The 16,411-nt window shown below is 45.5% G+C and overlaps 1 protein-coding gene across 1 annotated transcript in view; it reads left to right on the forward strand.

Annotated features, from left to right (window-relative positions):
- Positions 1 to 15,861, forward strand: part of LOC131294695 (uncharacterized) — a 48,405-nt gene extending 32,544 nt beyond the window's left edge. The window contains exon 9 of the mRNA XM_058322739.1: positions 15,547 to 15,861. Within this exon, the coding sequence (XP_058178722.1) occupies positions 15,547 to 15,665 (119 nt within the window). The 3' untranslated portion in view covers positions 15,666 to 15,861. The remainder of the gene's footprint in view (positions 1 to 15,546) is intronic.
- Positions 15,862 to 16,411: the final 550 nt, after the last annotated feature.

Consider the following 16,411-nt stretch of genomic DNA (forward strand, 5'->3'; position numbering starts at 1 on the left):
CCGAGTGGAAGAAATTTCATTCCACACTTGGGAGTGTGGTGGGAGAAATACAATTCAGGGTGGTTTTTAAAGAACAGGCACCCCGCCGGGGTTGGGTTGCCTCAGATAAAACTTACAAAAGTACCCCTCGCTTTGTTACGAATCGATTGTGCATTTGACTACTTAGCCTTTGTGCATTCGGTACGCCATTCGCCAATGTTGCTGTTGTCCAACATTTTACCGACAACTGAACCCAATGCACAATGAAGCAGCGAGAATGCGAACGAGATTTCCACATTCGCGAGCAGCCGGGAAAAATTGTACAGGACAGCTCCGACTCGCATAGCGAACAAACAATTGTGAGTTTTCCACTCTCATACTACTACTTTCAAGTACGACTACCAAAAACCACCAGCCAGGCGATCCTCTCGAAACGGAACGAAGCCCCAGCGAAATGTTCGAACTGGACCCATCGGTGGTTTTCAGTGAATACGCCGATAATCGCGGTAATGCAACCCGTGCAACCGGATCGAACCGCACTTCAGCCGGAAAACACGTTGCACGGAGGCTGCAGCTGCTCCGTACAGTGCCCACTTTCGGGACGATTTCAGCCAGTGCCAGCTGGATCCGGTTTTTTTTCCCGTGAAAAATTTAACTTTCCCGGGCTGCGCCGGAGTTGAATGGCGCTCGGCGAAACAAAGCTCCCAAAACTACAAAGGGCCAACAAAACGCATTCGCATGCACCGATAAGCTCATCGCCACCGCCGCGTGCCTTCCGTTTTCGGTCACCGGGAAGAAACCGTTGTACCTTGTGCACGGATATGGTGCAGAAATGTTGCATCGAAATGCAAGGCACGAACACAATATGCCAAGTTTTTCGTTCGCATTATATCGCTTGCGCCGATGAACGTACATCTATGCCGTACAATCACCGTGCAAATGCTTAGTGATCGAAAACATGCACATTTAGCTGGTCGGTGTTTCGTAAATGATATGTTTCTGTTTTGAGCCTGAATAATTATATTTTCCTGGTAATTGATAATAACCACAAGTGATCGTTTTAATTTATAGTTTTTCATTAATTTTGTGACTTTTTTAAACAATTTTCATACAATAATCATTAACAGATTGGGTAAAAATGTTTCCTATTTCCAAATACAATTTTGTGCTTCTCAACTTTTTCAAAAGCGATCAAAGAGATTGATTTAATTCATTATTTCTTTCCTTCCAGCCAAGTGTTGTAAAAGGGTTACAAATACCTCTTTCACGGTATGACAAATATTCTCGAAAATTCGACCCATTATTGACATTCCATTCCACCAATCCCATCCAAGAAAACCCCAACCCCGGGAAAGGGAAATATCGTCAGGCGAAAGCCGTTGAGGCTGGGCCAATCTCGACCCGTTCCCCCGATTGCGCTGACGCTTTTAACCGATGGTTATCATTCCTCTAATCACCTGTGCCAGGGTCAGATTCTCGGCACCGTTGGGTTTGGAGTGGGAAAGGCGTGTGGAGCGTACTTGAAGACCATTCTCAAACGGCTTAACGATGGCGATGATGATGACGACGTCAGCGTCGACGAGATCGCTATCGCTGGCCGGAATCAAATTCCAATCCGGTTCCATAACGGGGCAATTTCTCCACACCTTCCACAATCTGCGTGTCGCGAGGGGCGGGGGGAGGGACCGAGATACCATCGCGCCGGGTGTCTTACGTGCAAGCAAGGAAAAACCACCGACGCGGGGTGCGGGAACCACAATAACCGGGGAACGGCCAACGCCACTCCATCAGCGACACTCGTTTCGGCAGCGAGCAATCGAGCGTTGTCGTTGCGGGAAGCCTTCTTGGCAAGCCTTCAAACCGATAATAAAGCAATCTTAACCATGGCACAATCAGGCGCAAGAGTGGGCCATTTTTGGCGCTTTTCCGTCGCAAACGGGGACGGGCGAGCAACGTCCGGAACGCGACACTTCCCGATCCGATCGTCGGACGTCGATGTTCCGGGATGGCTCAAGGGCTTTCAATGTACGACGACTCCGGGCATGCGAACGTGGACCACCATCAACGACATTGATTGTAAGGGGGGGAGGGGAGACTAGGACGGAATGGCCGTTTATATGAGCAGCATGATTTGCATACGAAACCCATTTGCTGGCGGTTTGGTTGAAGTCGAATAGCAATAATCAGTTCAGCAACCGCTTCCTCGCCACACCTTGGGACAAAGACGAGCGACAAATGGCGAATTGGATCGGAAAGTGATAATGGTACAGATCCGAGATATGAACGCAAGCGGGTGCAGGGGGCCAGACCTGCTTTCGAAGCAAATTATTTTTCCACTTTTTCACCTCTTTAATTTTAATCGCTTCTCCATTTCATTGCTATTTCAATTCAAACTAGAAATGATTTCCAATGCCCAAATAGTTAAATTGTTTAGTGTGAATTGAACAAATCATTTCAAGGTTCTTTAACGGCTTTCGATAATTTTCTTTCTAATGCATAGAACGTCTAGTATTAATCGTATCACCTCCGTCCTGTTGTCGACAAAAGAACGAACACTGTGAATTAGAAAATAAAACATAGCTAAAAAGTTTCTTACTCCTTATCGGTTTTATCACTGTACTTAGTAAGAAGAATTTTATAATTGCTAGTAAGAGTAACGTATTTTCCACTACCTTGAGAATTTATTTCACACGAGAAACTGTTTTTCATTCCATAATACACATCACAGATGCATTAAAAATGATTTATCGTACCAATTGGATTTTTTAAACGCTTCACTTCTTCACTCGCTTTCACGACAGCAAGCAAAATAAAATGGAAAAAATCGTTCTCTCTGTTGAATTTTCCAAAGAAATTTTTTTTTGTTTCTTCAAGTGACAGTCTTGTTGGTAAAAAAAATGGTATGCCCCCAAAATCAAATAATGCAATCATGCGACGCCACACAATAGGGTCGAAAGTTTCGGATCGAGTTTTGCAACTTTCCAATTATAAACATAAATTAACCATAATATCGAATTGCTTCGCCTTTCCCTCCGGCAAACCCTTCACACAAGGGAGAGGGTCTGTTTGAAAAGGATCACCTTTTCCGGCTTATGACTTTTGACCTTTCATAAATCTTAAAGTTTTTTTTCTCCGCACAACGCACGCACTGGAAAGGGATGAAGAACGAAATAACAATCCAGAGCTGCAGAAAAGCAGAAAAAATGTTTACGCAAGGCAAGAACGAGAAACAATTTGCAAATTCTTACTTTCGAACAACTTCCGGACTCCAGCGTTACTTTGTCGTGGTTGGGCAGCGGAAGTCCGGAAACCACATCCTCCCCCCAACGGGAGGGGAGGGGGAGGAGAGTTTGTTGAGATAAAAACCGAGTATGTATCCCTACGATAAAGATTACTTTCCGTTATTTAATTTTTTTTTTCTTGGTTGCTTGCCCAAAACCCCGAACATCAAGTTCAATGTTCGCCAATTTGTCTCGAGGTTTCCGGGCCGAGCGTCCCACTTAGTTCAATCCTTCCAGGTACGATTCTTTCTTCCGGACCGACTCATCAGCTACCAAACCCCTTTCCCGGACACACTTCGGAAGCCCAAAACGGTGCGGCTCAGTTTCATTCTTTTTCTAGTCGGAATCGAACCGACAGCTAGCTACACGGCGTTTTGAACTCGGATCTTCTTGCTACCGGATTCTGGCAACATTCGGGCCGGTATTTTGCTGGAGCAGAAAATCTTCATTTTTCACAAAGAAAATCGCCCAAAGCCGCCCGCCAACACGGCATCCCACAACCGCAGCGCACGTCGGCGGTAGAAGCAGTAGCAGCATCATCATTATCATTAGCATCATGATGCTCCCAGCTGAAAAGGGGCCAAATATCATCTGCATAAAATATGCTCAGTAATCAGACCGATTCGGGAGGCGCGCGATGGAAGGAAACTGCGGTGGAAAATGGGAAACGTCGTAAAGTAATGCCTGAAAATTTCAACTGCTCAGCTTAAGCCACGCGCTTTGGGAAGCCATTTTTCTCGATGCGACTGGTGGGACGCGGGGGCAGGCACCGCCGGGGAAGGCAGGGCGCAGGAAATGACGAACGGATCCCGGCGTACACAAAGTAAAGGAATGGCGAAAAGGGGTACGCTAGACATTTGTTACTCTAATTTATTCATCCCAACGTGTAGTACACCGACGTTCTACAATCAGCGTCTTCTCCTTCGTTTCGGGCTTTTTCTTGCAAAAGCAACGTATGGTTCACCCACCTAATCGGGCGGTGTCTCGACTCGTTTCGGAAAACGTTCATTCGGAAAATGTGCGGGAAAAATGGATGCGACTCTGATGTGAGAGCCTAACGCACACAAAAAAGTGCGTTTTCTTTTCGTCCAAATAGTCCTCGCCTTATCGCTTCCCGGCAATGGGTTGCTCTGGCTTAACCGTGGGGAGGGGGGGGGGGGGGATGGAGAAAACAAAATGGAGCTTTCAGATGTGAGGAGATTTTTCAGCCTCCCCTCTCCCGGTTCCCACTCCGTTCCTCCCCCCAAGAAGCTTCCCATTTCTTTGGCAATTGCGAAGACAGTGTCTTTCATCAGTAGGCGCTTATGCTGGCTTGGTGCCGAAATTGGGAAAAAAAACACCACCAAAGTCCTTTGTGGAGGGCAAAATGTATGTGTATATTCAAACGAAGTAACAATCGAGTGATACGGCATTTCGTCGGAAGCGGTGGTGGTTCCGCCGTTAGTGTACCTTTTTTTTCCGTACAATGTAGTGTTGCTGTTTCCGCTACCTAGCGTGAGCTCGCTCGCTCTCACGCCTGTTCACCCATCAAGTTGGCTACGTGAAAACAGTCTCCAAACAGGGTGTCTTTTCCGTTTTGGCCGGGACCCGAAGCAAGTTTTGCGCATTTTTATTGTCCCATTACTGGCAACAAATTGGAGAATGAGTTTAATTTCACTCCACCAAGTGGTAATTGAGATAAATGGAGCTGCTCGACGCAGGGAGAGGAGGTGTTATTGGAAAGAGAATGTATTGGAAGCATAAAGGAAAGATCGTTACTTTTATTCCCTAGATTAATTTGTCATACATTTTTTGGTAAGGCATCAACACGAACGTGTATCTCATCGAAAGTAAAAGGTTTGTTATACAAAGCTAATTACTTTTATATAAATGAACATTGGAGTGGAGATAAGTTAGAGCTCTTTCCCCATAATCGTCTCTGTTAAAACGTGTTGGAAAATATAATGATTGAAATTAGTGTTGTGCTTAGTGAATCTTTTGGCGAGATTCATTCATATGAATCTTTCACCTAAGATTCATTTAGATGGATTCATGAGTCTTCGCGGATTCGAATCTTCAAAGCTTAATGAATTCTTTGAAACCTTAACGATTTTTTATGAATCATTGATGAATCTGTCATGAATCTCCCCGAATCTTTCACAGGCGTGGATAATGCGACCAAAAAAAAACAGGTCTCTCGACGAAAGATTGATGAATTCCTTATAAGGCAGAGATTCATTCAGATGCATGAATCTGAATCAGATTTACACAACTCTAATTGAAATGCATTTTACTATTTAGGAACCGGTAGAGAAAAACGTATATCGTTTGTTATGAGCTTAGCTCTTAGTATTAAATATATAAAACGCAACTCTTCCAATCCTATTCCTATCAACAAGTCAATTTGACTAACCTTCAAACACTCCAATCAACTTTTTATCCTAACCCAATCGCCAAAAAGAGCGTACCGATGCTTCCTCCCGCAAGGTCATGGGTGAAATTCATTTAAACGATAAACTTATGCAAAGCAATACCGCCTACCAGTTCGAGCATTTCGTTACATCAAACGAGAGATTACGTTCAAGAAAAAAACCCCCCCGCACACACACACATGGATCGAATCTGAGTGCTTTTTTCTAATCTGTACTCCCCGGCCGGAGTGGTTCGCAAACCGGAAATCAAGATAACCGAATCAGACGACCACCGAGCTGCCGGGGGGGGAGGGCCGGTGTTGGAAAAGTAATTGTGGTTTAATTTCGCTGCAACGATCAATTTCGGGCCGCTTCTGCTGGTTGAATATTATTCGTACATAGCCTTCGCTTGGCCTGGTGCGATCGGAAATATTCTGCCGAAGGGAATGGCCTAAGCGGTGATAGGGAGCGGCTGTGGCGCGGTTGAGGATTTTCCGGTGCCGAGGATATTCATTCGAAATTACACACCCGCTTCCTGCGCGCGATCCTTTTTGCCGATTTGGCGTGGGCCAAAGTAAAAGGTTCTTCTGTGAAACTCGCTGACTATGTCCGTAGAAATTTATTCTAACTCGAGCCCCCGCGTGCCCCCCTGTCTTGTTACCGGAACCCTTCCTCACGGGTACGGGTTCTTTTGGTGCGCTGGCTGGGGATGGGCTAACGAGCCGAGAAAGTTGGCGGCCAGAGGCCCATCGATGGCAAAGCGGATTGATGAAAGCGGCAGCGTTGTGGCAAACTGGGGCAACAGATGAACATAAAACGAGCGGCTCGACGTTTTGGAAAATCCTCGCCAAAGAAGGGAAACGACGCCTTGTGCGTCCAACTCACGGCATCGTGGGTTCGTCGGTGCCCATCGTGAACACAAATTGAATTTTAAATATTCAATTGAAGTAACATTAATCGTGGCACACACACGCAGGGAAAGAGCTCTCAGCACTCAGCTTAGCACTCGCGGCAAACGCCCTGGCAATTGTGAAAATAGGACCATGTTCCACACACCGGTAGAATACACGTAACGGGGGCCTTAACGGAGTGGACCATGGGGAAGGATTCCGCGGAGAAGGAGTGGTACAACAATGAGATGGAAACGCTCCAGTTTCCCACCATCGGGGAGGGAAAAAAAGGCTTGCTCTATTCATCCCGCGGCCGGAGAGGGGGGAGCATTTGAAAAAATAATACATGAGAAACGGGCGATGAACGCGCGACGGTTGGGAAATGCTTGATGCCCCGGGAACCAGGTGAACCGGAAGGAGACGCAAACGATTGTGACTGTGGAGGGGGGGGGGGATGCTCCGTGGCGCATAAAAACCTTGCGCGGCAGAATAAAGGGATCGTTCTCAAACAAAACTACCGCCAAGAGCTCCACATTTTTCTTTCTGTCAATGTCGGTCGGCTCGGAGGAGTAGGAGCCGTAGGTAAATGTGGATTTGTTGGAGCGTGAAAAATAAAGCAAAATATTTTTGAACCAAATTTTGAATAGAAGAAGCAAAGCACCACCGAGTGGCAGATGTAACAGGAACTCCCGCTTGCGGTGGCACAAAAGAAATCAGCAATGAATGGCACAACTTGTGGCCAAATAATATAAATTTCAATAAATGCACCCAACGAATGAGGGAACAAATGAACGAACGAGTGCGACGGGTTTGCCGACGAGGACAAGGCGTGTTACAAGGTATGGAAAATCACACAGCCACACTTTCGATGGAGGGAACCAAATAAACGAACAGACGGATTCAAAACTCAATGTTTGCAAGAAAAGGGAAAACGACGAATTTTGTTAAAATAAAACTCGCCAATTCCACTGCTTGCAAATCTCCGATGAAATAGGATTTTCTTGCGTTAAATGGAATCCAAGGTTCATGGAGAAGAAGATTAAAAATCATCGCATGGAAAAATATCAGCGTACTACTCTTCATACGCTCTGGATTCAACTGCTTTTAAAAATATTTAGAACGCCCTTAGAAAGAGAAACAGTAACCAAAATGTTGTACGAAAACAAGCCAACCGAAACAGATTAGCGAAATAAGCTCCCGATAATTCCCAGCGACTAACGGAGCCAACGGGTTTTTCGGTAAAGTTTAAACCGTGATTATCATATTCAATACACGATCCGTACGCGCGCAAGCTAGTGAAAATATTTATCGTTTTCGGCTGGATTTGCGTACCTATTGTTTGTTGTTATTATTTTTGTTAATTCCTACCATTCCAAACAAAGCTTCGCAACAACCGTACCCGGCGGACGTTGCGGCCCAAAAGACTCGAAAGCATTCGCCCCGCTCGCTATAAATTAAATAATAAATCCTTTCGTTTCATTCGTGTAATCCGCTCCGCCGGGGGGATTCCATTTTTCCGAGCCACAGATGCAACTATTGTTTATTTTCCCGATACCCAAACCAGAGCCACACATTTTCTCAACCCATTTTTTTTTCTATTGTGCGAACATCGTAAAAGGTAAAATGCAACGATTCTTTCGCGAACACAATATCGAAGCGGGTCGAAAGTGGAAGCAAAAAGTGAAATAAATCGAAGACAAATGGATGCTCCTAGCGAACAGACCGCTGACTATAAATACTCGTTTCTTGTGACGGAATGGAGAAGATTTAGCGAGCTTTTGGGAATATAAGAGCAAGGATCTTGACAAAAAATTGCCAATCATTATAGAAAGGATAAGAAGTATGGAAAACGATGCCCGTTGATTAATTTTACCGTCCTGTTTGAACCGAACACTGTTCGTAACTCTCCTACTATGATGTTCTGATATTTATCAGAAAGGATGGATAAGTTTTATTTAAAATGGTCTGACGAGCTCCATGAGAGCCAGGGGTTTGTTTTATACCCTTTGCTCAGCTTATTTTCAAACAATCTCTTGATATGAAGTTAATTTAGTTTAATTTAATTTCAATACAATTTTCTACAGGTAATTCGTTGATTATGTTCGTTGAATCAAACCAACACAACAGGAAGGTTGATTTGATTTTGGTTGCAATATTCTGTCAGTATAAAAATCTACAAAAAATACCTTTAAAATAATTCAAAACTAACGTTTGCCTTGACGAAAGTCCTCCGCTAAGGCCAAAATCTGGTAAAACGAGACACAAGATTTATTTGGACCAATCATTGTTACCATGGAAATTCATCTTCAAGCATCCATGTCTTCGTTTTTGTCGCTTCCAAATCTTCTCAGCACAAACCCTTGCGCAGGCCTTCGGGGAAAATTTTAATTAAATTTACAACCATTAGCACGATACAACCGAGGCTGAGGGCTACACACGATGGGTGGGGAGGGATCGCTCCGGGCATGTACCAACATTCCATGTATTATGTGTACTAGTTAAACCCCTCCCTTCACCCGAACACGGCACCTTTTCGAACACACGAATATGTTTTTCGTGGGCACTCATTACATGCTGGTACAGCGTTATGACGGAAAAATAACCCTCCCCTCGCATGCACCGCATGACGTCACACAGACTGGCGACGGGAGGAGGAGGAGTCATATGCTGACATCATGCTCGGGTATCGCATCTTCATTACATTTCAAGCGACCCACGAGGCAGCTTAACTTGAAGAGAAAGAGTTCAAACCTGCTCTTCGTGAGTTAGTCTGCCTCGTGGAAGTTCCTTTCCGTTCATTCATTTCTATTCAGAAGAGATTGTTTGAAATAAATGAAAGAAGGATCGTTGTAATAAGGGACGGTGTGTGTGTGTGTTCCCTTGGCTCCTATATAAAGCCTTGCAATGGTAGCAATCCGATAGAAAAATATTTTTCATTGGAAAATTTTAATTAAGTTTAAATTTTCACCTCATCGTCAAGTGCAAGGTAAAGCAAGACGAGTGCTACACACACACACATGCTCTCGTTACTCATGGTACCCATCCCGAGGGCATTATCCAAAAGAGGATGCCTAAAAGGGTTCTTTTTGAGGGGTGGTTTTCCTTGCAGCATCGCACAAATATTTCAGCGGGATAAAATGTTCACCAACACCACCACCACCACCACCGTAGCCAAGTAATGTTGTTGAGGACTTTGATGGGAAACTTGGGCGCTTACCTGCGCACCCGGAACGAACAAGATTTACTTTTCCGGTACCGGTGCCGAGCTCTACCCCACCTCACAGTCAACTTATCGCCAACGGACTGAAGAGCTTTCCATCATTTCGGGCAAGGCAATCATTCTAATTACCCATTTTGCTCGCGACGAAGCGGTGGAAGGGGTTGCGAAGGGGGGCCGAACTTTGGAGGCGAAGTGTAGAACAAGCATGCAAAGTGGTGCTGTCAGGCAAAGGACAATCCACCGTTTGCGCACAAAGATGGCGCGTCAGATGGCGTCAGGATAGACGGGCGCTGTTTTCTGTGGCTTTTCCAGAGAGCGTTCGAGCGTTTTGGGGATGAACTATTTCGGGTTAGTTGGCGGTTTCCGTTGGGACCTGCGGTGGTTCTGGGATCTTTCGCCTCTCTCTCTACCATCGGCTTAAATAAATACATTTGCGTTGATTTGCTTCCCTCCACTCTGCCGCTTTTCCTTCCGTCTTGATCCCCACCCTTGCACACGATCACACAATTGGGTTCGCGCGTTTGGCGGTTAGAAAGTTTGCCCCACTGTTGTCGTTCTGTCACCGGAAAGACTTTCCATTGTTGGCCCACCCTTCCTTCTACCTTCGCATCTCTCTTCGCGAATAGTTTCTCCTGCCGGGAGGAAACTTTGAGTGATTGCTGTGTGTGGAGGGAAAAACTTGTTCAACCCCCGACGGGGACGAGGCACATCCCGAGATGTCTTCGTCGAAAACTTTCGCCCCGTTGCAAAGATGCGCGGTAGTTGATTGTTAGTGAGAAAAACACACACACACACACACAACTATGAGCATGCGGAAATCTATGCAGATGCCGGCACGACGGTTCGTTGTGGCCCAACCATCAGCCGAGGTTTGATTTGGTGTGAAAATATGTTTGCAAAGTATGAGATGAGGCGAAGGCCGATCCACGCTTTCTCCCTCGGTTCCAGATCGGAGACATAGTTGCAACGCTTTTTTATTTATTTTTCGTTCCACCATAAGCGACTTTTATTTCACTTTTTGTGCCTTAGCTCGTCAGAGAGCCATTTTAAATATTCCCTGCATCGTACGTAACCTGCATGCAGGCCATGGGGATGGGGAATGCTCGAAACTTTACTCACATAATTGGAATGCCAATTTTTCGTAATGGCTTTTTTCTGTTCTGCTTCACTTTGTCACCGTTCGTCACCTAGTAGGGTTTGATTGAAAGTTAAAACCACGCTCGCTCGAGCAACAGTAAAAAAAGTACAGAAACCTCGGAGCCAATCAAATTCACACCCTTTTTTTACAACGTGTGTGGCATGTAATCAGAGTCCTGCGAGATGGGCATACACAAAATACGAAGTCGGTGTTTTAATTTAAATCCCCCGTCAACGGCGTCGAGTGAGCCTTTTCTGAGCGAACATTTACTCTTCGGACCAAGAGAAGAAAAAAAGGGTATAATTCAACAGAGTAGCGAGTTTGGTAAAAAGGAAAACAAGATTTAAGCACCAATCGGAAAAAAGGAAGGCTCAAAAGCAGAGCCCACGGTATCCCACGTGATCCACCCGTCCATCAGTTGCGTTCGAGTGGATAATGGCCAATCAGTGTTTAATTATTCCACTTAATACACTGCACGCGGGCATGCTTCATTACCCGAGGATGAAACTCTCGATCGCAAACCCCGTGGGGCCCATTGTTTTAATTTTGACTATTTTTTTCTCGCATCTCAAAAGGGGTACATTTAATGTACGATTTGGAATTCGATTGAGATAGCACAGGTCTTAAAAATTAAATTAATATAAGTTTCATAACACTCTTCTATATATCTCATAGCATTAACCCCTTCACAGTTTTGCCCAGTTTGGGCAGCTTTTTTATCGCACGTTTTATTTAAACTTTCGTTGCGCGTCGTTTATTTCGATTGTAACTGCTTCGAAAACACGTTCTTTCGTGTTTGTATTTTTTTTCTGATATATTTGACACTAATCAATGCAATTGAACCAAATTTTTGCTAATTAACGGCAAATTATTCCTGATCACAATCACAAATAACACATATCCTAACTGACATATGCTTATGTAATCAATAAAATCCAAAAAGTTTTAGGAAAATATATTTTTTTCTTCAGTTTTAGACCAAAACCTATACAAAAATGTAAAAAACAGTGTGCCAATCTTTTAAGCCATTTTCTTAACTTGGCAGGACAGTGTGGGGGTTAAAAAGGTAGTATTCCAAAAATCATTCTACCTTACTTATGATAGGTTTAGTTTGTAAGGCATTCAGACAAGTTGCACGTTTATATTTTGCTTAAAATTGTATTCTAAATTCTAAATTTACCTAACAGTGAATGTAAATAAGAAATGTGATAATCCTTCAATTTGCACTAGTTATCTATTTGCTTTTTTCATGTTCACTATTATCAGACTACGAACCATTATCAATTATGTAATTTTTGTTTTGTTAAACAACACTTATACAAATTAAAAACAACTATAACAATAACTAAGACGGTTATTATGATTAGCAAATTCAATCTAACTCAAACTATCTAAACCAACCACCCTCAAGGCACATTGCACTGTCGATGTTATATCTGGCCCACTACAATCTGCTGACGCAAACTGTCCCACAACTCAACCCAGAGCCCGAGCCCTTGGGCCAACATTCGCAGGTACATGCGACGTTACAAATCCCATCAGGTAATGGGAAAAATGGTCCCGGGAGTCGCTTGGAAAATCGCAACAAAAAAAAAGAAAGCTAAACATCATTTTGACTCCAACCCGCCGGTCAACGGCGGTGTCACCTTCAGCGCTAGAACAGGGCCCGAGGCTTACACAGATGTGATTTCGAGAAGTTTAATCTCCTTTAGCCAGGCACAGGCACAACACATACACACAGACATTCATGCTCATGGAGTATAGAAGATGCAGATACCGTGTTCTTTTTCCACCTTTCCAACCCAGCCCCTCCTCCCAGGCAGGACAGCAAACGGGAAGAAAAATCATCATAATTTTCCATATCTCTCTCGCCTAAACTAATCCGACTAAGAAAGCACACGCAAATTCTATTCACCTCGCGCCTGTGGCCCGTGCGCCACCTTTGCACGCCGCAGACGACCCATCCCATCCCCGGTGGCCCCCTTCCCTTTCCATGCGCCTATTCACTGTTGTCATAAGGAAAAGTGAAGTGATGGAAGCTAGCGCATAAAGCACTTCGTCCCATTCCCGGAATGGCGATGTGTATTCAAAGCACTCCTGTTCTTTTTTCCCTTCACAAGCCCACATACAGACACACACACACACACCACCGGTAAGAGTCAGCACCAGAAAGGACCTCGGCGGGCTGATCCTTTCTGCACTTCTTTATGGAGTTCAGAGCTCGCAAATGTGGATCCCGCGTGCATGGCGACACAGGGAATTGAATCTTTTCTCATTTTTATACGCCCCCGATCCGGTGCTTCCCACTCGGAGGGGGCGAGGGAGTGGGGGGGGGGGAGGAGGCAAATGGGGCCACAATCTTCTCGCGCACGGGACGACGGCCGGGATCTTCAGCGCACTAAAATAAAGTCATCAGAATTTTTATCTTCTTTGGTCCCGCGTTTCGGCGAACGAGCTGAATTGCTCCCCGAGCGGTTGGATTTCCCGGGTTGTGCTCTCGGGGAAAACTCTCCATCACTGTCCCGGGGTTTTGGAGCTACTTCCGTTTTGCCGAGCGTCGTGTGCATGTATCACCTCCTCTCCTCCGCGGGGGGCCGGGTGAAAAGCGCGAGAAAAAGGTCGCGAAAAGAACGTGATATCCCCTGATATCGTTACGTTTTCGTTTTCATTTTCCGACGTCGCGAACAGCAGGCCCTGAGCCTTCCACCGTGATATGACCGCTCCGAGGCGCGCCCACTGTCATACATTCGCACCCCGTGTCTTCCTCCCCTTCTCAGTCACCCCCTTCACACTATTTGCGCGAGGGCTTACCGAAGGAAAGCGCCTTGTCGTGGGTTATATGATTTTTCCCGCCCGTTGGGGTTCTTCTAACCACACTCGCTGGCGCGGGATGAAGTCCTTTCATATCTAGTGTTGCCCTCGCATGTATTTTTCTGCCTCGTCTTCGTCTGACCGTTTGTGTGTGTGTTGGTGTTTTTCCCCCCGTCCCACTCGCTCTCCCCGCAGCTCTTCGCAGCTGTTTGTCAATTTTAAATTGAATTTTCTTTAATTTAAAATATTTTTCGTTCACTTTGGCGCGCTTCGGGTACGACTTACGGGGCGAGGCAAAGGCAAAGATAAGCGAGGAAAAATAATACGCGTCGCCGGGGAGAGAAAAGCTTGCCAAATCCCTGCCCGAGGAAGCCCCCGGACACAGCATCACGCATCCGCAGAGGAGGGCATAGGGAAGGAAGATTGAGGGAACGAGAGGTAGTCTTCATCCTTTTGGCTGTGTCCCGGTTTCCCATTATCATCTAACTTGCGTTGCTTCTTCGCTCAACCGCTTGGCTCCGCGCTCGTGTCAAGAAATGTTGTGGCACTTACAGCGCTTACACAAAACATCGTCCGTCGCCCGGTTTCTGCACTTGTGCATGTGTATGCGGGATGGCACACGGTGATCCCCGGGAAATGTTGCCAACTGCTCTCCTACCCTCCCCTTTGCCTTTTGCCACAAGCCACTCACTGAGCGAAGAGTGAAAAATCAGGCAGGACAGTGGATCGCGGAAACAAAGCGAAAGAATAACACTCACCCCAAGGAAAACTCATGCAGGTCACGACGCATACCCGCATTCCAGTTTCCCATCAGGCTCGCGGCCTGTCATGTAGTGGTTCTTCGTGACACTTTGAACGTTTACTTGGCTACGGGCTACCAACTAGCCCAACAACAACCTCCGGGGCGATGGCAGCTGGCAGCGTTCGCTGAGGAGGAGCCGAATGGCGAAACAAAAACACAACCCAAACCCTGACTCGGTCCTTTCCGCGACTTGACTGGAATATTTAGTGCGCTCCGTCGTCCGCCCGCCCCATCCTCACGAGGAGCTGGCACATTTTCTTCGTCGTCATTTGTTTCGTGTTCGTGGGCCGAGTTATCTCCGCTTACGCCACGGCGCGTCTTGCGGAAAATGTCTTAAACATTTGTTCGTTGCTTAATTTTATTGAAATCGGGCGAAAACAACTTCATGGCTTTAAAACGTGATTAACGTGTTTGCCATTGTTCGGGTTCGCACGACATTATGCATTGGTCCTCATGCCGCACGTCACAGTTGACGATTTTTCCTTCCTTTTTCTTTTCTTCGCTGCCATTCTCATTTGTTTTTTCGGAAATTAAAATGAACCAATTCCACCAAAACGCTTCGGTTTGCTCGATGCCTTTTGGCCTCGTCTGTCATTATGCAGCGCTTTTCGTTTTTACTCTCTTCGTCATCCTGCTTTGCTTCTTCAGTACGTGAAGTTATTTAGTCCCCGATCGGGGTTTGGTGCAATGGCACTGGCGTCCTTCGACCGTGAGTGGAGTGCAAATGTAAGCGAGAGGAAAATGTACACGAACGGAATGTGGAACAAACTCGGTCCATGTGGATTCGTTTCTATCCCATCGAAACGGACTACATGTACGACTTTGCTGACAAGGGACTGATGAGGAGAATGTTAATTACAATGTTGTATCTTCAATGTCATTCCGCTTCTCCGCTTACGAAGGCGAACGAACATTCCTTCCATCGGCTGAATTAATCATACATTGACTCCTGGAAAAATGTCATTCGTTTGAAGCGCTGTCGGTGTACGTTTATTTTTCTGTATTCAATAACATTTCCTTTTATCGGTTTTGCAGAAAACATCACCCTGCCACCGTCACCGGTTCCTTACAGGGGGAACGTTTCCACCGGGTCGCAGCTATCGGACAATGATGAGCCCGGCCGGAGGGGTGAGTCTACCGAACCATCCCGCTGAATCGTCAGTAGATATAACTTCTTACCCCCCGTGTTTGGGCCAACGGAAAATGATCAAGTGAGGAAACTAATTACCAAAACACAAAACGGATGTTACAAGAAAACGACCCCAAGGTAACTGGAAGGCAACGAATGTGCGTGTACTGTAACGCAAATTAAATTGACGACCGAATTGTTTTGCTTTTCTAGAAAAGGAATTTTCCTCCCAGGATGTGTTTTTCTCTGTATCTGAGGGTATCGTGTTTCACCATCACCGCACCGTTTGCCTTTCCTAGCTAAGCTAATTAATTTCAGTCTTTACGCAGTTTCCATTCCTCTGAAGTCGACGTTAGGTAGATGAGAACAGATTTTAGATTCCTAATAATCGGTGTTAATTAAAATTTCCCAAGTATTCTCTACGCTGGAGGCTGGTTTAATCTAAGTGATCACTGTACGATTTGTTCAACCACAACCGCAAACGAACATTCATTTGGGTTCATAAAATATTTGAAGGTAAAAATCGTGCTTAAAACTGAAACCAAAAAAGAAACAAAATTCATATCATAAGCTAACCACGCTCGGCCTGCACTAGAAATATGCTACCGTGGTTCACTTTTTGTCAAACAAAGACTTCAATGACCAAAAACACCGCTCTTTTCGACCGCCATTTTGTGGTACCTCTCGGGTGGCATTGGCAACGAGACGCCCCCTCGGAAGGTTCCAAATCCCCTCCGAACTCGAGTGTAGCTGGAAAAAAGAGGACAAAAA

Source organism: Anopheles ziemanni, chromosome 2 (genome assembly GCF_943734765.1).
Source record: "Anopheles ziemanni chromosome 2, idAnoZiCoDA_A2_x.2, whole genome shotgun sequence".
Taxonomy (NCBI): domain Eukaryota; kingdom Metazoa; phylum Arthropoda; class Insecta; order Diptera; family Culicidae; genus Anopheles; species Anopheles ziemanni.